Source organism: Gymnoscopelus microlampas (assembly GCF_963454915.1).
Source record: "Gymnoscopelus microlampas genome assembly, chromosome: 18".
Lineage (NCBI taxonomy): Eukaryota > Metazoa > Chordata > Actinopteri > Myctophiformes > Myctophidae > Gymnoscopelus > Gymnoscopelus microlampas.
This window is the reverse complement of record NC_139955.1, coordinates 25,978,019-26,003,460: the sequence shown is the minus strand read 5'-3', so window position 1 is coordinate 26,003,460 and position 25,442 is coordinate 25,978,019. Positions and strand designations below refer to the sequence as shown.

Below are 25,442 nucleotides of genomic sequence, written 5' to 3'. Positions count from 1 at the left end.
AGAACATACTGTACTGTACACAGTATATTTTTGTTAATTCAATAATAACAATACTATTTAGAAAGCGCTTTTCAAATCAACATGACAACAACATAAATGTGAGATGGTCAATCAAACATAAAAAGCACAGATGAAGAAGTACAATTATATTAACAAAGTGTGTACATAATCAAAATCTCAGAGTGAAATTAATAATCAGGACCTTACAATGAAGGCTAGCTAGCACCTATACCCTCCACGTCTTTCTCATTTCACATCGCACACACACACGCACGCACACGCACGCACAGCGCACACGCACGCTGTAGGCCCTTCATTTCATCACCCAGGCAGTTCAGTCTTTGTCAGTGTCACATTAGTGGGAGGTGGAGAGGTCTGACTCCAGCAGCCCAAGGTGAAGTAATTCACACCCAGATCCCAGTAGACCTGAGGTATGTATAAACACTTACAGTACATATACACACAATAATACCACTTCACACACAGATGTACACACGAACAGACGCATGTGTGCAGAAACAGGTGCGTATGCATATGCAAAAAACATTGACACATGCACGTCTGCAAGTGACATTGTCATGCATGCACACATGTATATATGCATACATGTGCACATAAAGTCACCCTACGGTTATGTGCAAATATGTATCATGCAGCAGCACCCACTTTGCTAACACTGTACAGTATATCACCACGGCCATTCGGCTCCTCAACCCAAATCTAATGCCTAATATTTAGACTCCATCGAATGACAGCATCTCACACCGAAAATAGACGATCTACAAGTTAACAATTCCTCGCTGTGCAATGAATTGTGAGCTTGCAGATCAGTTAATTTAGGCTCGGGACACCACCGGCCGACTAAGTAGGCTCAAGGGTTGCTTTGTGACTCCATTGCCCATACTATAGCCTTGTCTCCACAGATATAGTCACCTTCACACTTCAGACTCACTATATAAACTTACAGTAAGAGCCTGGGACACTTCATTACAATATATGACAGTCATGTCTCTCTTAAAGGGAGAAAGCACCTTGCACAGAACACATTTTAAAGGTCATACCATCTCCCCATTGTTACGGTGTAATTATGCATCACTCTCCATTATGGGTGCCTGCATACTGTAAGTATCAAAGGCATCTTATAAGAACATTATCAGTGAAATACGAACCAATAAAGATTCTATAGGCTGGTCAATTGCTTGATTGCAATATACATAATGTTATAAGTAGTATATTAATTATACTTAACACCAAATGCACCTGGAGTGCTCAGCAATGTTCTTTCATTGTCTCTGGCATATAGCTAAAATACAGCCTTGTTTATTTCTTGTATTGTGAATTCAATGTGTCTGTGCCGGCTACGATCTGCCAATATCTACTTATCTACAAGTTCAAGACGCTTTATTTATCTTTGATGCTATATGTCAGTGGCAATTCCATTGGCTCTGACCATAGAAAGAGCTATGGACCAGCAACGGCTGAGTAAAACAATCATTACTAATGGTGTTAGAGGTGTGTGTGTGTGTGTGTGTGTGTGTGTGTGTGTGTGTGTGTGTGTGTGTGTGTGTGTGTGTGTGTGTGTGTGTGTGTGTGTGTGTGTGTGTGTAAACAGGACATCCATGCGTCTGTATAAGTCGCAGTGCAATAGATACAGTATTTATGCTCCAATACCATCATCTTTCCCTCTTGTACACAAATAGTAATTCCCTTATTAGTGACAGTATCATAAACTGTCAAATATGTTCATACTAGTATTGATAACAACGGTTGTAGAATTTATAGTAGAAGTTTTAACATAATACATTCCTGTATGTCTGCCAATTTAGTCGTTCTGCTAATTCCACTTCAACAATGCACTCAATTACATGGTCCCTTCCCTTGCTAACCCGATACTGTTGCTCTGGAGCGGGTGTAGAAAAATACATGTCTCCAGCGATACACGCCATGCACTTGTCTTCTTTTCACCCGACAGTAAGGACAGTAAGGACTTTCACAGGGACAGCGGCATCTTTCCCCCAGTTCTCTGCTGAACAGGCACCCTGACCAACCAGCAGGAGTCACTAGTGTCAAGGACACAATATGCCCCCCCCCCCCTCCCCCCATGAACACTGCTAAATGTATTCTTCGGAGTGCTTGGCAAAGCCAAACGCACTGTGGTCTCCACTGTGGTAGGCGAGTACTTTACCCCTGCACCAACCAGACGTCCCAAGAAAGGGTATTTTAACACACGCATACTGTAGTGTACCTTGTGCCAGGTATAAGGTTCAGACATGGCATTAGCAGTGATGTCCCAACACTAAATAATATATGCAACACGGCAAAGTACACAAAACATACAGGACTGACACAGTGCAACATAATATTGCAGACAATTTGTTCAACTTCAGGTACAGTACACCTTTTAAATATTACAACCAACTATTACTGGTTGTAATAGTTGGATTACAGGGCTTACTACTAGTTACTACTATTAGTTTTAGTGTGCTACCAACTCACCCTCTACAGTGATGACTCCCAGCAGGTGCAGCATTTTAACAGCTCCACAGCATAAAAAGATGATGGCTATGGTGTGTAGGCTGTTCTCACCTTCTCTTTCTCCATCCATCCCTCACCGTTATGTTCTTCCACTGGCCCTAACCTTTATGTACATCAATTCTTTTCTTATGTGTTGTCCTCTCCTAGGTTGTAGTTTTTACTTGCTTTTGTGCTTTTATACTTAGACTTTTAACATGTACCCGTGTATGAAAAATCTAATATTTTAAAAGGAATGTAAACTAAACTCACTATAAAACTCCCTTGGCTAATAAGCTACAACTTGATCTCTGCTTTAGCCTGGTATTGTACTCTCTCCACATAGCACAGTTTCTGTATTGCACACTAGTTCTCTCCCATCCTCCCTGTGTCTCCCATCTCATGACTACACTCAATGCCTCTCTCTCTGTTTTTATCCTTTTCTCCCTCCACCCCCCTGGGGGCCTCTCTCGTCCCCTGACCTTCGCACTCCCCCCTCTCTCTCCCTTGTCCCCCCTCTCTGTTGTAGCCACACCGTCCTTCACTCTTTGGGGCCAGGAATGTAACTTTAGGGTGTGACCCTAAAGTCCACTGAGACAATGCCAAACTCCCCTTCCAACATTTGTGTGTGTGTGTGTGTGTGTGTGTGTGTGTGTGTGTGTGTGTGTGTGTGTGTGTGTGTGTGTGTGTGTGTGTGTGTGTGTGTGTGTGTGTGTGTGTGTGTGTGTGTGTGTGTGTGTGTGTTCACAAGCGCGCACATCTGGATTTGACAAATTAGGCCCATTAAGAAGTATGTTATTTTCGTTGCAACCAACAACAAGACAAAGCTTTATTTACCACAAAGTGACTTTTCCAAATATTTCCTATATAATTCCTGTGATATTTACTCATTTTATAGTAACCACGATTTTACTGAATACAGAGGTAAGCAGCTCCATCCAATCCATGGGGAGCTGTAACATCATTCTAGCAATCTAGCATCATTTAAGCTGCTATAGCCCATATATACCAGCAGAGGGCAGCAGACACTAAACATTTGTTAGACGTTTAGTATTTGGCAAAGCTTTGTGTATAGATTTTTATTTATTTAAAGGTATTATTTGTTATTATATTTAATAGCTCCCTGCTAAATAGTGAACATGACTAAAGAGCTTGTGTATCCAAATGAGGAGGCGCATGCAAACAAACAAGCTACAACCTGACCAGAGCTAGTGTTGCCACTGAATTGCAAACTCCAGGGGGCTCTGTTGTATCATGAGTTTGCCCGCAGAGTTGTGAATGTGAATTGAAAGTTTGTGTTTACTTACAGTTCTGCAACCAAATTAAGAGTGCTGGGGAAAATTCTGTCATGGTGGAACATCTCATTTAATGTGCCAGAGGCTTAAAAGAGGCGCAGCCTATGGAAGCATCACTGCATGATAAGATGAATGGAGACTCCCCTGTGTTTGTTCAAGTATTCAAAATGTATTAAATTTCTTGCACATTCTGCACATTAAGAGAGCTGACAGGCTTGCTCAGTCAGCTCTCCCTCACTGCTCAGCCTGTGTAACAGAATGTTAAAGGAAGCTGGGAAATGGGATATTAGCACATTGCCAAAAGCCCTACCATCTGCATCATCAAAAAATCATAATGAATTATGTTGATGAAAAAAAATTATTAAGGTGCACCGTGCAACATTTGACTAATTTAGATTAATACAATTAAATTCTTAATAAGTGTTTTGTCCTTTATTTTTCTGCCATGTTCTAATTTTCCATTTTTGCCCTAGTTCAGACAAATTTTGTAGAGCAGCTGCCATTTAGCGAAACTAGTTTCTGCACTGGGGATGAATTATGCAGCAGTTCTCCTATTTAGTCACAGTCAGATAATATTGGGACCTGTGGACCAGTAGGATACTGTAGGAACAAAACTTCAAATAGGAGTGTTAGCTCTTGGATGCAGAATTGAATGCAGTGTATCTTATTTTATGCTTTGAGCAACGATTACTGTTGCTGTGGGGGAAAACAGCAGGATTCAGAATTGTAAAACAGGGCGTTGCACAGTAGTTTACCTGACTAGGGAAGTAGCCTACTGTACAGTGATTCTAAACCTTTTATAATTCAAGGACCCCCAGCTTAATATGCATTGATTAGGCTACAGAACCCCATTTAATAGGATTTCTTATCTTATTTTTTTATCTCTGGGACCCCAATCTACACTGTAAAATAATCAGTGTTATTTAACTCTGGGAGTTTACACTCTTGGAGTTACGTGCCCATTTGGTTCCTAATCCTAACTATCAATAATTTAGCTAGGGACCCCCTCCTAAAACCTCTTCAAGGCCCTGGCTGGACCCAGGTTGATAACCAGTGGCCTACATCAACTATTGCATAAAATACGAGGTGTCAGGAAGAACTATGCACACCATTATCACTGGAAACTGCACCCCAACTTTTTCTTTGAGAAACTCTTTGTTGGCAGTATAGGCAAAACTGCTGTCCACTTCCCCAAGCTCTGTCCCAAAAATAGACTTTCCGGCAGCCATACTGACAGATCTGTCCACCAGTCCGAAACAAGATGGGACTGGATTCCAGCCCCTACCTTACTTCTGACTGCCAAAGTAGGATTTAATATAAGACCCATTTCTCTCTCTCTCCGTCTCCCTCTCCCTCTCCCTCTCTCTCTCTAAATCAATCAAAACTAAGAAATGTATGTACATTTAAAAATATAGGCCACCTCAAATAAAGCAATGTGTACATTGTCACATTGCGACTTTACAATCAATCTCTCTCTCTCTCTTCCTCTTCCTCTCTTACTGTGTCCTGTAATCCATGACAGGCCGGGAGACATCATTTACATAATCTGAATTAGCTTAATCTGTTTTCCCAGCGGCGATGGAGGGGCCTCACTCTCGCTGGCTGCTGTATCGGTGGAGAGCTCTCTCCAAGCAAGTGGCAGGGTGAAATACTCCCAGCAGGTACTGTACAAGAAACACACGTGCACACACAACCCCACGCAGTTTACGAGGAACTCACAAGCATACACACGCACACACAGTTTACAAAAATAGACTAGAGCTACATAAATCACATTTACACCGTGCAAAAGCTATGCCCATAATCATGCTCTGTGGCATGAATTCAAGTTCCAAAAATACAGCTGAAAACAGCTGCATTGTTTTCCAATTTGCAAGCCAATTCCACATCCAAACCAGTGGGGATGTGGCCATACTGGTTCTGTGAGCACACACAGTGACTCTCTCTAGCCGAGAAAACACGCACGCACACACACACACGCAAACACACTTATGAGTGTGTAGTGCGTAGGCCCACGGTAACACATACAGCATACACCGTACATCAACATCGTTAGTTACCCTGTTAAAGCCGATTCACATAAGATTAAGTCCCTATTGATTAGATGTTCCCTATTGAGGCATGTACATGCGTATGCATGCGTACATACATGCGTATGCATTCCTGTTTTTGTATACACAGGATGCATACAAAAACAGGCATGCATACGCATGTATGCAAGCAGGCACACACACGCGCACACACACACACACACACACACACACACACACACACACACACACACACACACACACACACACACACACACACACACACACACACACACACACACACACACACACACACACACACACACACACACACACACACACACACACACACACACAGCTAGATTCCAAGAAAGGAAGGGTGTCATGATGAGATAACTTAATAAGTACTTTCACACCAGTTAATGAGAGTGTGGGAGACGAAGAGAAGGAACCAATGACTAGAGAGAACTGAGGTATAAATTGAGAGAGAATGGGTCGAGATAAGGGGCATACTGTAATGCTGAGCCAAAATCTGTGGGTTACTGTAGATTAAAGGGAAGAAAGAGAGAAGGAACGAGCCTAAAGGAGTGGGAGGGGGGCAAAAAAGAGATAACTCAGACAGGAAAAGGGAAGTGTGGGTTTTTAAAATGGAGAGAACAGCAGGGGAAAAGGGGAGCGAGAGAGAGAGAGAGAGAGAGAGAGAGAGAGAGGCACCTAGTGAAAGAAACGCAAGAAGAAAGCAACACGAGAGAAGGAGCCAAAGAGTGACGAAGAGGGGGGAAGAGAGAGAGGGAGAAGGTTAAGACAACATTGCTGCGGGGAAGACACTCAAGGTCGGTGAGATGGGGGTGGAAAAGAAATGAAAAATTCACTGGAGGAAAAAGCCATATGAAAGACCTCGCAGAAAGAGACATCGCTGTCACCAGCTAGGAGCGACACGACACAAAGACACACCTGCAAGGAAGGAAACAGGCAGACAAGACAGCCTGTAACTATAAAACAGGTAGACATGACAGCATGTAAGCAATAAAACAGGCAGTCAAGACAGACTGCAAAGACTAAAACAGGCAGACAAGACAGCCTGTAAACTATAAAACAGGTAGACAAGACATCATATAAGCAATAAAACAGGGAGACAAGACAGACTGCAAAGACTAAAACAGGCAGACAGGAGACTCAAGTAAAAAGAAAGAAAGAAAGAAAAAAGTCAGGTAAATCCAAGCAGACAAGATGAGGTATACAAAAAACATACTGGCAACACAACACTGACACCTGAAAAACCCTGATGAAAACACAGTAAAAGGGTCGGGCTGGCAGTGCACCTCCAACAGAAGAAGCAAAATGTTCAGAGGGTTTAGGAATCTGACTTTATTACAGGCCCACACTGTCACTCTCAATGTTACTGTCAATATCCCTTATAACATGATATCTGCAACAACGCATGCTAGATGGAGGGCCTGTGGTGAAACACACTCATAGGCTTCATCACTCATTTGCTCCCCTCTACAGCTAACAGATGACAGACGACATCACCACAGCAAGACAACATCAGAAATACAGTACCGGACGACGTGCTCAGCAGACTGTTCAAAACCTCATCAAATGTCAGATTTGACAGTCTGCAAAGAATACTGAAAACAGTCTGGGTCAATATGTTGGTGGTGTGTGTGCTTGTTGACTTGTCTACACACGTGTGGGTGTGCACAAATCTACAGCCTCCTAACTCAATTCAGTACAGTAATGGAGCAAACCTTGAATATCTGAACGCATTCTGACATCCTGGTGTAAAGATCAGTCAAAATGAAACCACTTGTTTGTCTCTTCTTTTGTGTAGGGCAGTGGTTTTCAACCCTTTTCATATCAAGGTCCATTATTTATTCTGCATTTGTGCCATGGACCACCATTTGATGAGATTTAGACTCTCAGACACAAAACTTTGAATACTTTGTTATCGTTGGATAAGAGTTTGTCCACAATGCCATGCTGTATTGATGTGGTACCATAGGAGAGATAACAGGCAAACGTTGATCAAAATAACAATTATTACATATTCTATAATTGTGTAGACTTCTTGTAAATTAAGTAATGCAGATGTTTAACAGTAATTTAACTCTTGAGAGCGTAAAATGAAGCCAAATGGACCCGTAAGTGGACAAACATTCAGTGAAAATAGCACATCCTAAACCCTATATAATTCAATGTGTCACGTTGTGACGCATTCAAGTATATAGGGTTAACACTGAGGATTTCACTGTGCTCAAGAACATTGGTCACAATGGTTTATGTGGTTGTTATGTCCCGAGAAAAGGGTCCAAAGGGAACAAAATGATGATTAACTAATAAATCAACACAGAGCTGATCTTGTGTGTACATGAATAAACCATATGAACCCTAACTGCCCCTACTCTTTCTGGGGAAAACATTAGGTGAAATGAGCAGATCTACTAGCTCACAACGTGTCCCAACACAACATGACCTCTTGTGAACTTGTAGATTGGCTATTTTCGGCAAAGACATTTGGTGTAGGGGGGGGAAAGTACTGAGCCCCGGGGGACCCCAGTCTAATTAAGTGGTTAAGCTTGACTGAACATAAACTACTCAATTCTGAATAGTCTAATTTACATGCCAATGTAATTTAGATGTCAGGGATACTAAAAAAGAACATGGAAAGGGAAAAAAGGAGGTCTGAGCCATGGTGTGGTGAGCTGGGACTATGCAAAGGAAAAGGAGTCACTTGCATCAGCAAGTAACCCAACAATAGAGCATATTATCACATTGCTGCATATTCTGCTCCCCATTCAGAGGACCAGCCAGAATGCATTTGTTGTAGGTCGCGTGTGCAATTGAGTTGCACTGCAACTGAATAGAATCTGCAACAGAAGTGACAAGCAACAGGTCTTCACAAACTTTCCATTGTCCCTTTTATCTACATATTTATATATCACATTCATCTCTCCGTCTATCTCATTTGCTTGGCCCTGATTTACTAAGGAATACCCCCCATACACATTGCAGCCCTCTCACCCCTCCCACCCAAAACTGACATCTATTGTTGCCATGGCTACTGTGCTTCCAAGGTAACAGCAAGACGGAAAAGCAGTGTGTGATCAGAGTGACAAATACCTTGTACACGTGCATGTTTACCAGCATGGCCACTCACAACCCCACACACACACACACACACACACACACACACACACACACACACACACACACACACACACACACACACACACACACACACACACACACACACACACACACACACACACACACACACACACACACACACACACACACACACACACATAATGAAGCCATCTCTGACTAGCTTTCATCCTCACTTGCTTTTCCATAAAGATAAGCTAAACAAATACAATCACATCACATTGGCAACACACACACACACACACACACACACACACACACGCACACACACGCACACGCACAGCAACATAGTTCATGATCACACTCTCTTTTCTTTGTGGACACCTGTTGGTCGCATGCATTCGTTCCCTCTTTATGACTGTTCCCACACACACACACACACACACACACACACACACACACACACACAAACACAAACACACCCTCTCTCCCTCCATCTGTCTCGTTTCTTTTGTTCTTCATATTTTACCCTCAAGCAATGAAATAATTACTGTTTCTGCACAGTATATGTTCTCTGTACAGTATACAGTATCTTCTCTGTACAGTATGTAATAATTACAGTCTATGAACTGTACAGTGTAGTACAGTGTGTGTGTGTGTGTGTGTGTGTGTGTGTGTGGGCGCACGCGAGAGCATCCATGAATGTTTTTTTTACATGTGTCATCATCTGCGTATGTGCACACGTGTCTGTGTGTCTGAGAGAAAAATAATATAACGCCTGTGTGTGTGTGTGTGTGTGTGTGTGTGTGTGTGTGTGTGTGTGTGTGTGTGTGTGTGTGTGTGTGTGTGTGTGTGTGTGTGTGTGTGTGTGTGTGTGTGTGTGTGTGTGTGTGTGGTCCCTCACCTCTGGATGGCCTCCTTGTCTTGGTCTGCATGGTCAACGTGCCAACCACGGCCCCCATGTTTGTTGTTGTCGTCGTGGAAACAAGCACGGTCTGCGCTCAAGACTGTACCTTCTCCCTTGCTCTCCTCCTCTCATTCTCTACTTGCTCTCTCACTCCTCTGTCCCCCTCTCTCTATGGGGGAATGGCTGCCTTCAGCCAGAGACCCTCTTTGGATAATTCCACCCCACCTCTCTCCTTCTCTTTCTCTCTCTCTCTCTCTCCCTCTCCCTCTCAATGCTCCTCCTCTCTTTCTCTCACTCTCCCTTCTCTGTCCCTCTCTTGCTCGCCGTTTCCTTCCCTCCCTGTTCCCTTATCTCCCATTAGGAGTTGTTGCTTCTCTCTCTCTCTCTCTCTCTGTCCCTCTCCCCCACCATTCTTGACAGACAGGAGCAGTAAATCGGTGAATCAGTGTAAATGGCCAATGATTTTCTGAATAACACATGTACGGACTCTCTTGTGTTCATTGATTTGTAGATGATGAGTCGTTGAGTCAATGTGAGGTTGTACAAAGCAATGCCGTGTTTTACCTTTTCAGGCCTGAGTGACATGCGTGTCACTGCTTTCCTGTGACGTGGTGAAAAACACACATCTGATATTGATTCATCAGTACATATGAATTCTAGGCTGCTGAGGAAACACACACACACACACACACACACACACACACACACACACACACACACACACACACACACACACACACACACACAGACACACACACACTGCAACAAAAACTAAATCTAAATCTCCAAAACACATTAAATCATTCCTATATCACAACTACAGCATGAATACACACACACACACACACACACACACACACACACACACACACACACACACACACACACACACACACACACAATTATGTAATAGCATGTAATGTATATCTGTTCTTTTTTCCATTCCCCTGGTCCCCTCTCACTCCCTCTCTCCATCACTCCCATCATGACAAGCCAGGCCAGTCCAATCTATCCACTCCATCTCTCTCCCCCATTCATCTCTCTCTCTCCCTCTCTTTACAACCACCCCCTCACACTCACACTCACACACACACACACACACACACACACACACACACACACACACACACACACACACACACACACACACACACACACACACACACACACACACAGTCCGTCTATCCGTCCGTTCTTACAGTACATACATATTATGTACATCCAATCATCCATCAATCCATCCATAATGCATACACGCTTGGAGGGAGGGATGGAGGGATGTGGAGATATATAAGGGCGGAGGGAGAGAGCGGAGTGGTGCAATGGTTACCAGGGGCATTGGAGGAAGGAAATGAGAGAGGAACAGAGGGAGCAGGAAGAAAGTAGAAGTGGCTTACAGAGGCAAGGAGAAGAGAGAGGAAGAAACTGAGAGAGAGAGAGAGAGAGAGAGAGAGAGAGAGAGAGAGAGAGAGAGAGAGAGAGAGAGAGAGAGAGAGAGAGAGAGAGAGAGAGAGAGAGAGAGAGATTAAAAGCTAGCAGAGCGGAGAGATAAAGAAAAAAGAATATGATATGTACTGTAAGAGGGTAGATGGAGAGACATGAGGCTACACAGTATGTGATAAGTTTCATGCACTATTTTTTCGTGTTCTTTTCTGCAAGACACACATATTTGAATCTTTTATTTATGGATAGATCAATACAAGGGGTACAGGGCATAAACAAGAAAAACAGAGGTGCAAAATGTGCAAGACTTGCCCGTCACATACGAGATATGTGCTCTGACTGAACTCACAGCGTGCAGCCATTCACATACAAAACAGCTGGAATTCAAGGGCACAGAAAGCATTGTCTCCTAAACGCTGCATGGGGACAATATTATGTGACAGTTAACAGTCATTTTTACAACTGCAGACCTATCTTCCATGCACCATCTGCCTGCTGTGGGCATGAGCGAAACTCCCACAGATAAAACCCACCAGACTGTGGACATGGCATATAACACCCCCACCCGCCTTACCTAATATAAGTCATTAGACCGTAGACCTGGCTAAAGTCTGAATGTATTTGTTAATTTTGTGCTAAATTGTACACTGAATGTGTGACATTAAACATCAGGGTTTCTGTATATCAGTGGATTAGAGAACAGATGTAGCATATCATATATGTGCATAAAGTCAGCCGTTTCTGTCAGGCCTGGAAACTAAAAGGTGTCTTTAAATATGGCAACAGCTCAGAATATGGCCTGTGTGCATTTGTTGATAGTTGTTGTGAATAATGCAAGAGCCAGGACTGTTGGGGAGCCATATGGACAGATTTAGCATCCTTAGAAAAGCCCTCGATCTCATCTTACATAAATCACTGCCTTTGCCACAACTCAACAGGGTGCACTGTAGAATATAGAACAGTGGTTTTCAAACTTGTTGTACCCAAGGCACACCAATGGACAAGTAAAAATGTCAAGGCACACCTGCATTCATAATAAAAATAGCTCATCTACAAGCTCACAACACATCACATCACATCGACATGTTGTGAGCTTGTAGATCGGCTATTTTCGCTATTTCTGAAAATTAAATGTAAAATCTTCGCCTATAATGACATGCCTAAAATAGGGGTGCCAGGTTGAAAGTGTTTAACCACTTACACATTGACTGCCAAGGATACGTAAAGGACGTAATATTACATCATCTCAAATCCAACGCTTGACTGCCAATGACGTAATATTACGTCATCTGGTGTTTTTTTTAGTGATCACACTAGAGGGCGCTCTTCGCCAACCTATGAATGATGCCTTGACTTCGAGAGAAGGATACAACCGGAAATGACGTAATCTAAAACATTTTCACCCCGTCCACTACTATGTTATCAGATTTATAAAAATAAATTTACCTCGGATTTCTTTTCCCAGATAGCATTTTTGGTGAAAACGAGCTGTATTCAACTGCCAATAACTACAGAACGGATGATCGCGGTTACAATGTTTTTTTTCCGGTGGAATGAAGAGAGACTCGCCTTTCCACGTAGATATCGTTTGTTTAATTAATACCTGGCAATGTATGTGTTAAACCCCAGCATCAGTATTGTGGGTAAAGCTGTCGCTGAAAATAGCAGATCGACAAGCTCACAATGCCACACGTTGCGTCGCATTGTGAGCTTGTCGAGCTTGGAAAACAGAAAATACACTAGTATTGAGCCCTGAGGGACTCCGGTTACCCATATAGGGTTTAAGTGGTTAAAATATGTATATTTTTGGGGTATAAAGTTTGCCTCTGTACTGGGAAATTGGTGTGCACAAATTACGGATATAGTAGTGATACAACTTTTTTGTTGTTGCATGTATTGCAATAATGTGGTTGTCATAAAACCCCAAAACACTGTTTGGGAACCACTGGAATAGAATATTCAGCCCTTTCTTGGAAAACATGGTAACACACAGACAGGCATACTCGGCGCAAACACGCACACACAGAATGTTCATCCATAGCAGTCATCTCTATGGACATCAGTGGCCAGCAAATGGCATGCATCAACATACACCAACCTGGCTTTTTTCTACTTCACACACGCATGCACAGCATGCACGCGCACACATATTCCCTCCTCCATATAACCTCAACATTACAGTGTCTTTATTATGCCTGTGTGTGCAGCCCATCAAAGAGAATCTCACCTCACTTCATCTTTATCTTGAGGTCATCTGTCTATCTGCCTCCTCCTGTCCTGTGTATGTTGGTCTCGCATGGGCCCTACAATACAGCGTCCCTTCATCTACAGTATATCTCTCCTGTCTTCTGTGTGTGCGTGTGTTGGTCTCCAGGCATGGGCCCTACAACCTACAGCGTTCCTTCATCTACAAATCTCTCTGAATAAATCTTTGCCCAAATATCAACATTGTGTTCCTGCTGTACAAGTACAAGTACACTCCAATCTTTTCTTTCTCTCTCATTCTCTCTCTCTCTCTCTCTCTGCAAGAGAAAGACCTGACAAGCAAGGGATTGAGCGAGCAAGATGGCTGGAGAAGACAACAGAAGAACGAGAGGAGCATTATTCAGACGAAGGCCGAAGGAACGAGAGGCAGCCTGTGTTGCAGCGGGAGATTAGAGGACTCATTCAAAGAGAGTGCGAGTGCGAAAGAAAGAGTGAAAAATATGGTGGTTGAACACTTGAAAAGAGAGAGAGGGAGGGAGGGGGAGAGAGAGAGAGAGAGAGAGAGAGAGAGAGAGAGAGAGAGAGAGAGAGAGAGAGAGAGAGAGAGAGAGAGAGAGAGAGAGAGAGAGAGAGAGAGAGAGAGAGAGAGAGAGAGAGAATGAAGGGCTAAAGATCTATATTGAAAGACAAAGACAGAGAAATAAAGAGAAGAGAAAGACAGAGTGAAAATGAAGGGCTACAGATTTGGAGAGAAGCAGAGACGAGAGAGAGAGAGAGAGAGAGCGAGGAGGACGGAGAGGAATGAAGGACTACTAAAGATTTTGATGAAGATAAAAGCAGATCAAAGTTTTTCCTTTTCTTTTGTGCTTTTCTACAATCGGCTCAGTTCTTAGAAGCGGGGCTGTCAAAATGTGTGCATTAACTCAGGATCATTAATTCATGGATTACAATGTTTTAATCCAGGTATGGTGTGTGTGTGTGCGAGCGCGCGCGTGCGTGTGTGTGCACGTACACATAGTAGTAGTACACCTCTCTGTCTGTAGTAGTACACCTCTCTGTCTGCAATACCATTCATCATCCAGCATATGCTGCAGACAGGAGGATGAGAAAATAATATCTATTAGGGGAAGGAATCTATAGTGATCTATATGTGCCTAAATGAGTTCTGGCGCACGCAGACGGCCTCTCTGTATCATTATTAGAGGACACATGATGAGGCTCTCTTGCTTGGCTCCCATCACATTATGGAAAGGGATAAAAAAAGAGAATAATTAAAGGAGCCCACACCATTGATCTATCACCATCTAGGCCAGATAGAGGGAGGGGGTAGAGCGAGAGAGAGAGGGGTGGGAGAGAGAGACAGATGAGAGTGAGTGAGGGATGGAGGGGAGGTGAAGACATAAACAAGGGGGAGACAGAGGTGTGAACAGAGAGAGAGAGCGTGTGAGAAGGAGATGTGGGGAGAAGCCAGTGGTGGAAAAAGTACTAAAACATTTTACTTAAGTAAAAGTATCAATACTACTATGTAGAAATACTCTGTTACAAGTAAAAGTCAGGAATTAAAATTTTACTTAAGCAATGGTACAATTGTATTGGTATAAAGATGTACTTAAAGTACCAAAAGTAGAAAGTACTCTTTACGTCCCATTTCACAAGTTTTCAAATGCATAAAATATAAAGTATCTTTTGAAAATAGCAGATCTACAAGCTCACAATGCGACGCATTGTGAGCTTGTAGATCGGCTATTTTCAAATGGCCGAAATGTAGGCTATATAGGGCTGAAGTGGGTAATGTATGTTTTGTAATAATAATCAAAATCTACAAAGTAACTTAAGTTTTCAAATAATTGTAGTGGAGTAAAAGTAAAAGCACTGAAAATTGGAAATACTCCAGTAAAGTAAAAAATACCTCAAACTTGTAAAGTACAGTTCACACCTCTGTCTCCCTCCTTAGTTGTACACTAGTAAATTTACTCAGTTACTTTACACCACTGGGGAGCATACAAACAAACACGTTGAAACCCATAGCACAGTCGTGTTATCGTTCAGCCTCATGGTTTCACACGTGCCTAACAACACCAATTTGCACAGGTGCCGTTGCAGTTCGTAGAAGAGTGTCCTGAATGTGGTATTGTATGCCCACGGCTTGTTTGCAAGTTGCCGTGGGAAAAAGATCAAAACAGCCAGAAGGAGGCAAAAAGCAGGAGGCAGGGAGGAAGAAAGCAGTGAAGATGAGAAGAGAGAGATATAGAGGAGAGGAGACAGATAGATGAAAGGAGAGAGAGATAGATGAAAGGAGAGAGAGAGAGAGAGAGGAGGTTAGCGGAGGAGGAGAGGAGTCTGAAAGGAATATGGAGAATGATTGAAAGAACTGCATGAAAAACACTAGAGAGGCCACTAAAGTGATACAAATATACCTGTGTGCGTGTGAGAGAGAGAATAATAGAAGAGAGGAAAAGAGGGAGGGGAGGCCATGGACATACAGTACTAGGGAATAGAGTCGTCTTCCATTCCGACACGCTTCACTGCTTCACTGTTATTATCATCTAACTGACGTGACACCATGTTTCCCTGTACACACGCGCGCGCGCGCACACACACACACACACACACACACACACACACACACACACACACACACACACACACACACACACACACACACACACACACACACACACACACACACACACACACACACACACACACACACACACACACACACACACACACACACACACACACACACAGGCTTGCTGGCGGGGCCAGTGTTTCGATGGGAATGATTGTGTTTCCTGACTGGTCCCATTTTACTGTGAGAATGGACCCACACCCTCACAGTCAAATGAACACTCCACTATGGATTTTGTGCAGACAGGTTGCTTAAAGCTAGGATGAACAGTAACCATGACTGACAGACAATCTATTGGTTTACTGGGGAGGCTAGAAGGAGGGGTCTTGTCACAGAACCCATCACAAACCCAGGTGACAGGGAGAGTATAAGCGATACACACATATTTGCATGCACGCACGCACACACACGCCTACATATTTGTGTGTCAGTGGATGGACAATCCAGGGTCATGAGTCATCGGCCTTCTGCTTTTTAGGGTGCACTATGACACAACATGCATTATTCACAGCAAGTGACCAGGCACGCACGCACGCACGCACGCACGCACACACACACACACACACACACACACACACACACACACACACACACACACACACACACACACACACACACACACACACACACACACACACACACACACACACACACACACGCACGCACACACACACACACACACACACACACAGTATTTTTACAGTTGACCGGTTAGTGTTACAGTATTTACAGTATCATATTGTCTGCTCACACCAGCTGGTAACATGAGAATACAAGCCCCGACTAGGACAACACAAGTGGACCAGGAGTGAGACATAGAGGACACACTACAGCTCAGCTCACATGAGGGAATGCTGTAGATGTAGAAGCATCAAAATACTCACTGTTAACTTTCATTTTCAGAGTGTAAAGATGGACCATGAATGGACCGGTTGGACACATACCGTCAGCACAAGAACTATATAACTGGACCCATACCGTCAGCACGATAACTATATAACTTTTCAATTTCAAAAAACTGGACCCATACCGTCAGCACGATTTAAATTACAGTCATTTAGCAGACGCTTATCCAAAGCGACTTGCAATAAGTGCATTCAACATACAGTAGGTAGGCCAGAAAACTACTAATCACCAGAAGTCATAAGTGCATTCTCTTCTAAAACAAGCAACTAAGAGCAACCTTAGTGCTAACCTAGCACTAAGGTAAAAGTGCAATATATCAGCTACCTACTTTCTTAAACAGATGAGAAAAATAGGAAAATCAAATGAGCAAGAGCTAAAATAAGTGTATCAAGTAAACAAGATCCAATAAAACAAGAGCTCGTACAAATAATTGACAACAAGTAGGCAAGGCTAAGAGGAAGGGTCAGGGTAGTGTTTCCTGAAGAGGTGGGTTTTCAGTCTGCGGCGAAAGATGGGCAGTGACTTCAGTGGGAAGTTCATTCCACCACTGTGGGGCCAGAACAGAAAAAAGCTGTGACCATGTAGATCGGCCAGAAGGACCTCTGAGCAACAGGGCAACCAGTCGTCCTGAAGCGGCAGACCGAAGTGGTCGGGCCGGGGTGTAAGGCTTGACCATAGCCTGGAGGTAAGAAGGAGCTGTTCCTTTCACTGCCCTATAGGCTAGCACCAGGGTCTTAAACTGCGAGCCGCTACGGGGAGCCAGTGCAGAGAACGGAGAAGGGTAGTTGTGTAGGAGAACTTGGGGCGGTTGAACACCAGGCGAGCTGCAGCTTTCTGAACAAGCTCCAGAGGTCTGATGGCAGACGCCGGGGCATCAGCAAGGAGGGAGTTGCAGTAGTCGGCGGGAGATGACAAGAGCCTAGATGAGCACCTGCGCTGCCTTCTCAGTGAGGAAGGGGCGAATCCTCCTGATGTTGTAGAGGAGGAATCTGCAGGAGCGTGTCACTGATGCGATATTTGCCGAGAACAACAGTCGGTCGTCCAGGGTCACATCCAGATTCCTCACAGTCCGAGTTGACGTCACCACAGCATTATCAATGGTGATGGCCAGGTCTCGGTGTGGACAGCCCTTCCCCGGGAGAAACATCAGCTTGGTCTTGTCCAGGTTGAGCTTCAGGTGGTGTGTCGACATCCACTCCGAGATGTCAGCCAGACAAGCAGCAATACGTGCCTCCATTTGTGTGTCAGAGGGGGGGAATGACAGGATCAGCTGGGTGTCATCGGCATAGCAGTGGTAGGAAAAGTCATGGGAGTGGATAACAGCACCAAGAGGGGATGAACAGCACCAAGACGATAACTATATAACTGGACCCATACAGTACCGTCAGCACGATAACTATATAACTGGACCCATACAGTCAGAATGATAATAACTATATAACTGGACCAATACCGTCAGTACGATAACTACATAACTGTAATGTAATGATTATGTGAGCATCCGCACTGATGATGTATAGTTGCCATTCACTTGAGTTAGAACGATTTTTAAAACGATATAGTCATAGTCATTGATATCAAGCTTGATTTATTCCTTAATTAAAAATGTCCTTACTTTGTTTTTGTTTTTAATTTGTAAATGCTCAAGGACGGGTACAGTATAATGTAGTCTTTTCTGCCTCTCGCCCTCCTGACTCATGCCACAGTCACTGCAGCCTTTTCTTACTTGTTCTTAGTTGTTGCATTTTGAGGCTCTTTGGAACACAAAGCTTAAAAGGTTCTGGGCCATTGCTCTGCTGAAAAAAACGACTATTTGACATTTCCAGACTATTCCTTTTAGGTATAACTTTACAGTGTGTAGCACAGCGGTGCACAGCAGTAATTCAGAATGCATTTGGCGTGTGCAGTGAAAAATTGGATCTCTACGACGACTCCATATGTATGAGTCTGCTTTCAAGTATTGCATTTCATATTCAGGAATCTATGTGTATCACCACTGCCATATCAATACACACACACAGACTATGGGTGTAAAAGCCATCTCCCTTCGTCATCTGTACTTCTGCATCACACAGCCCTGGAGGCAAACACAGAGCTGAGCTGTCTTCTGAAATAAATTGAACGGAAAATGGTGTTTATCCTTGACGAGCCGAGCAAAGTGTATGCCTGCAAATATTATGCAAATCGACTATCTGTTTAGTATAATGATTTTTTATTTAGTAAAAACGCTTGAGGATGTGATTTGAGCTGCAACATCAAAGATCAGAGGATGAGACGGATGGTGAAAGATGATGGCACATTGCCAGTTTGCCTTTTGTTCTGTTTTGTTGTTGTTTTTTTTACATTAAATCACACAGATGTACTTATGTGTGAAGAAATCAAAAGATCACACAGATATTGCAAAAATATATTCCCATATGCTTGTAAGCTACAATTTACAATTAGAGTATTTAGCAGATGCTCTTATTCAGAGCGACTTGTATGAGAAACAAGTCAACAAACAACAGGATTTAATGGTCACATAAGTAGAGCGCAAAGAAACCAATTTAGTGCATCACATTTTGTTCTTCTTTTGAGCCAGATCATGAAAAAGTTCTTAGCCTGACCTAACTGGTCCATTTGGTGTGTGGAGATGAGAGAGGGATGGAAGCTATAGAGCCCAGTAAAGATACATAAGACCACTCTACCATTTATAGCCATAGCTTTCATGTCCTGTAGATGATTTATATATAGTATATTTAATAATTAATATATAATTTATAAATGACCCAAAAAGTACTTAGTGAGGAGATGTCATGTAGACGATTAATATTAGTATATTTGATACATTTATTCTGCAATCCACACCAGCAATCACTACCACTGCAAATGAGCTTTAAGGCAACACTATAGCCAGCACAGCCAGTAAGAAAGAAACGAGAGAAAGAAAGACAGCGAGAAAACACACGCGAGAAATATACTGATATCTTAATCAATTAACTACATAACATACACTATTATAGCACAATCAGTAGTGAAATAATGTATCTATATTGTCATTTGATATGATGCACTTGCTTGTATCTGATAGACCAGTGAAGCACCATGAATTGAGCTGAACTGAGTTTTGAGAGAGAGAGAGAGAGAGAGAGAGAGAGAGAGAGAGAGAGAGAAAAGGTGGAGGTGAAATAAGGAGAGAAGAACAAAGGATGGGTGAACTAAGGTGAGAGAGAAGAACAAGACAAAGGGGGGTAGAGAAATGTTCATTGGAAGAGAGTGAAAGTACAGATAGAAAATGAAAAGCAGAAAACGGAGGGTGATGAATGAATCAGTCAGGATGCGGTTTCATAGTAGATATATTTCATATGAGCTAAGTAGATTGTGTAAAGGTGACAGGTGATAAGTGCATAAAGCTCCCCATGGCAGAGAGATGCACAGAGCAGCCAAGTTGGAAGTGAAGTATTTCATGTATTTGTTTGACAAAGCCTATACAGAATGACCATATGCAGGAGATTGACTGAATGTCTCCAAACACCTCATATTGTAGCACACTCATCGTCCATGATCTAGCTTTTCTTTCAGCTCCCTAAGCACATCTTCTTTCTTACAGCTTTCCTCTTTCCATACTTGCCACCTTTCCACACTTGTGCTATCTTAATCTACCCACTTTACATAGTTTAGTTGAGAGCCTTTTCTCACTTTCACTTCTTCCCTCATGCTTAATACGCAGGTGTATATTGTTTTTCACTACAGTGTAACACACCAGCAAAACTCTTGTTCAGATTGTGCATTGTCCAATTACACTGCTGGGTGGGCTAGCAGATGTGGGTTTGCTTTGCTGTGCTCTCTGTTAACGATATTAACAAAGAGCAGAGACCTGCATTCTCTTCACTATACTCCTTTATCTTATATTCATCTCTCTGTCCTACTCCTCTATTAAAGCTAATGTTATTCGTCTTTTGGGTCTGAACAGTCCTTATCTGTATTATTCATACAACTATGGTAGGGTTCAACGTGATTGTGATTCATTTCATTACCTCTTGATGAACACAAGCGATTTATTCTAAAAATAGATACTTGCAATTTAAAACAAGAGATAGCCTAGCTATTCAAAAGTGTGAGCAGCTCACAGTGCCATTTAGATTGGATCATCCAAGTGCATTCAAGAGATTAACCTCTTAAGCCCTATACATTGTTTATAGCAAAAGTAGCCAATCTACAAGCTCACAGTGCGCATTGTGTTGTGTTGTGAGCTTGTAAATTTAAATTAAATTTTAGCCAACCACCCGTTCCAATGTGATCCCCAAAATAACCTAGAAGGGGAGCTGCACACAGGGTCAAGTACCCCTTGATAATCTCATAAGGCCAGTTAACTGAGGGGGTGAATTGCAGGTGGGTCTCATTCAGCTAGTCCTCAGTCTCACAGGGCAGGGATGGGTCCTGCATTCAATGTTTTTGACACAACAGGCGAAGGAACACGGGGGCTTCTGGGCATTTAGTGACATCTCATGGTGCCACGTTTAGTGCAAACTTCAGTTTCAAAGTTTGATAGAAAGAGATGTTTAAGTTACTTGTCTAAATTCAATTTAATAAATTGAATTTATTGAGGATCGAAATTTGACACTGGTACTGTATCTACATACTGTATTTTGTTGTTGTTTGTATCCACAATGTGCTCCTCTGGCTCTAATGTCATTTTGTCTTTTGTCTTTTTCCAGTAAAACAAAATAAAATAAAAAGATGGAGGAACACACGCACACATTCTCAGACACTCTCAGTGGGCATCCCCTTAGGAGCAGACACGCCTCATCTGTCAACATTTCACTCCCTCTCTCGGATCTTTCCGTTTTCTTCCCCTCACCACCAACAGCCTTGAATTTGCACCCCAGCGTGCACAAACTTCAAAGTGCCTGCTACAGTATTTAGAGGTTTCACTAGCTGGAGCTTTTGTTTTCCCATACAAAATTCAAAGCTAACAATTCTCCAGCCGGTTAGTAAACACTGTTGTCTTCAGCAACTGCTGGCATATGGCTTGTGTTTGAACATAAAATACAAATGAGAGAGGGGGGGAAAAGCCCCTCTTCCAAGGTGAACCTGATGTGTGACATAATGTGATTCGATGAGTCATTCCAATCATATTCCATTGATTGGATTGATGAAAATATTGTTACCCCAGAATTGTTGGGATACATTAGTGATAAGAAAAAAGAAAAACCTTAAACTATTCATGTAGCATGCATGTAGTATAGTGTATCTGCAGCACTGTGTCTGAAAAATCCAGACAAATCAAAACCAATCTACTCTTATCAAGACATGGCTTTCCTGAAGGACTACAAAATAGTAAATAACACAGTAACTTTAAAAAAACGCATGTAGAATACTACCTGGATCTTTTTTCATGTGTTATTGGGCAGACAGCAGTTTTGAATAGTCTAAAGACTACGTGGCAGCCCAAATCCACATTTATTTGGCCAATCCAGATTGGAATCAGATTGGTTGTGGTTTGGTCAAGTCTGAGTGGCAAAAAAAGGAAAGTAATTTATGTTAATCAGATTTTAACCACATTCTTAGGTGGTTTGAAATTCAATTAAAATCTGATTCCAATTCAAAACATATCAGTCTGCACACTGACTGAAGACTGATTTATTCTTTGTCGTACAATGGTGTCACACTCCGTAAGTAGCAGATCTCCAAGACCACAACCCGTTGCATTGTGAGCTTGTATGGCAGGGGTAGGCAATTGAGATAACCCTAGGGCCAATATCACTCCCAGACATTCCATCGCGGGCCGGGCCTCCCCGCGAACATGCACGCGCGCGCAGCGCGCGTGCATGTGCGTGCGCGCGGGCGCAAAATTTTTCGGGTCTAATTCGGGTCTAACTCGGTCTAATTCGGGTCTAATTTGGGTCTAATTCGGTTCTGTTTGACCAATATAAATCAACATTTTTTCCGGTTTAAATATCAGCACAGGCGATTTTTCTGGTGATTTTTTTTTTCTTCTTCATTTTCCTCTAATCTAGCTATAAAATGTTATAAATCCTTTAAAATGCATCGTGTTTATGAGTGCATGATTTCAAAAGTGGGTTCAGGTTCTATGAAATAAGTATTTATAATTATTTTAACATTAATTTTTGATACTTTTTTTATAACACTTTTCAGTAAATCATTCATACTGTATCTTTCTGTATTTGGATATAATAGATATCGGTCTGATACTGTATAAAAATAAAATCCCTCCCCCCAAAAAAAAATCTAAAAATATTTTTCTAAAAAAAAAAATTTTTTTTTTTTTTTTTTTTTCAAAATTATCTCACGGGCCAGATATTATTTCTGGGGGGCCAATTTCGGCCCGCGGGCCGCCTATTGCCGACCCCTGTTGTATGGGCTGTTTTGGGGGCGAGCGACACCGTCATACAACAACGTATACATTAAGCATTACTCACATGTCTTTACATTGTTACCACAGCAACCAAAGCAGATAGGTCAACGATGTCGGAATACATAATCCGATCTGTGTTTTGGCTCCAGTGAGGCTACATTTACCCTGGCTCCTGAATTGAATTTTGGGCAATCAAACTCCCTGATAAAATGCACCAGAATATAGGAAATTACATATACCGTTTTAAAAAGTTTCTGGGGGAGGACCGCCAAACTCCTACCCGACCTCCCCCCCCCCGGCCATACTTGTCCCACCCACATTCATTTAACCTTATAATGTTCATGTCTGTGTATCAGAACCTTGTCGCTTGACCAATCTGCGTGAAACTTTGCATGCACACTCGCAGTAGGCCAAGGGAAAAACCTCCACCCCAAATATTTCCAATCAGCCTGTTATAGCGCCACCATTAGGCACATTTAGTCCAACCTCTCACGCAAATCGGTACACATTATCTGTATAGTCATGTGATCAAGAATAAGATGTGTCTGTCAGATTTTTCATATTCCATTCAGATTGGCCACGATTGGCCATGTTTGCGGGAGTGGCCCGTTTTGCACAACTTTCAACTCACATTCCCAGTAGGGCAAGGAAGATCTGCCAACCCAAATGTTTCAAATCACCGGCACCTCATGGTGCGTCTATAACAGGTTGAAAGTAAACACAGCCCCGGGTAGGCAAACCGGCCTGGCACTTTTCTAGTTTGTTTTGTAGTGTGATGCAGCTCTATTCATCTCTGCGGCAATGACAGACTTGAGGCCAGCAGACAGACCAAGGCTGGGACCTGGACAGGCTTTATTTACTATAGTGATTTAGTACACAGACAAGCCTACTATATATAAGAAGCCTCACACAACTACACATGCACTCAGACAAACATATGCATGCACACGGCCACACGCACAGCCACACGCACACGCACACTCACACACTCATGTGCGCCAACATTTTAATGAACAGATTCATTTGTACAATCACTATTACAACACACACACACACACACACACACACACACACACACACACATACACCTCACAGGCATGCAAAACACAGTCAGTGCCAGCGTCCTACTGTCAAAACACTAGCAGGGCAGATAGGAGGCAGATTGGTCTGAAAAACAGCCAGGGGTGAATACCATCACCATTTATAGACATCCCCCATGCCATGCACACACGCACATGCATGCATTCATGCCCAGCTCATCCCCCCCAAACACAAAGATATGCACAGACACATGCAAATCCACCATGGCCCCAAGACTGCAGCAAAGACCCCATAATGCCCCCCCAATGCATCCAACTTTTCACTGATTTGGCATTTGACATATTTGTCTCACAACCGTAATGCACTGGTCTCTGTTATTTGAATGATCCTAAAAGTAAGCAATTCAAGGCTCCATCATTTATGTTCAGATCATGCAAACTGACAGGTGCCTCTTCGATATGACAGTCACGGGCACTGAGTGCATGCATAAATGTGTGAAAGACTGTGAAAATGTTGCACTTACCTTTGCGATAGTTAACCTGCTTGGACTGCATGGAGAACGTCCCCACCACAATACCCATGTTGGCTTTGGCCACAAAAAGTCTGTCTGTCTAAATGTGTGTGCGTGTTTCAGTTAAGGTTCTCCATCAGTCTAGTGTACATATGCAAACATTTGACTTCTCATAGTGCCCAACAACAACACTGATTATGCCTGTGTGTGTGTGTGTGTGTGTGCGCGTTTGTGGTGTGTCTGTGTTTGTTTGTTTGTTAGAAAGACCGAGAGCGAGGATGTGTGTGCCTGTGTGAATGAAATAGGTGGTGCCCAATGCACTCTGAAACTACCTTTGTCTCTGTCACTGAAGCTGCCTATGTTATGTTCCCTCCTATCTCTGTCTCGCCCTCCCTCTTCTCTATCTCTCTTCCTCTCTCTCCCGCGCGCACATTGTCAGTCCATCACAGATCCTCACGTTCCATGCATCTGCCCCTTTCTCTCTCTCTTTTTCCT

At 42.8% G+C, this 25,442-nt stretch overlaps 1 protein-coding gene across 2 annotated transcripts in view; it reads right to left on the bottom strand.

Moving 5' to 3' along the window:
- Positions 1–25,442, bottom strand: part of kcnip1a (Kv channel interacting protein 1 a) — a 51,351-nt gene that overhangs the window by 9,473 nt on the left and 16,436 nt on the right. Inside the window, exon 1 of one of the 2 annotated variants that reach the window (XM_084042050.1) lies at positions 9,849–9,931. The exons of the other annotated variant lie outside the window; for it this stretch is intronic. Within the exon in view, the coding sequence (XP_083898176.1) occupies positions 9,849–9,906 (58 nt within the window). The 5' untranslated portion in view covers positions 9,907–9,931. Of the gene's footprint in view, positions 1–9,848; positions 9,932–25,442 lie in introns of those variants that run through there. 2 annotated transcript variants of the gene reach the window in all.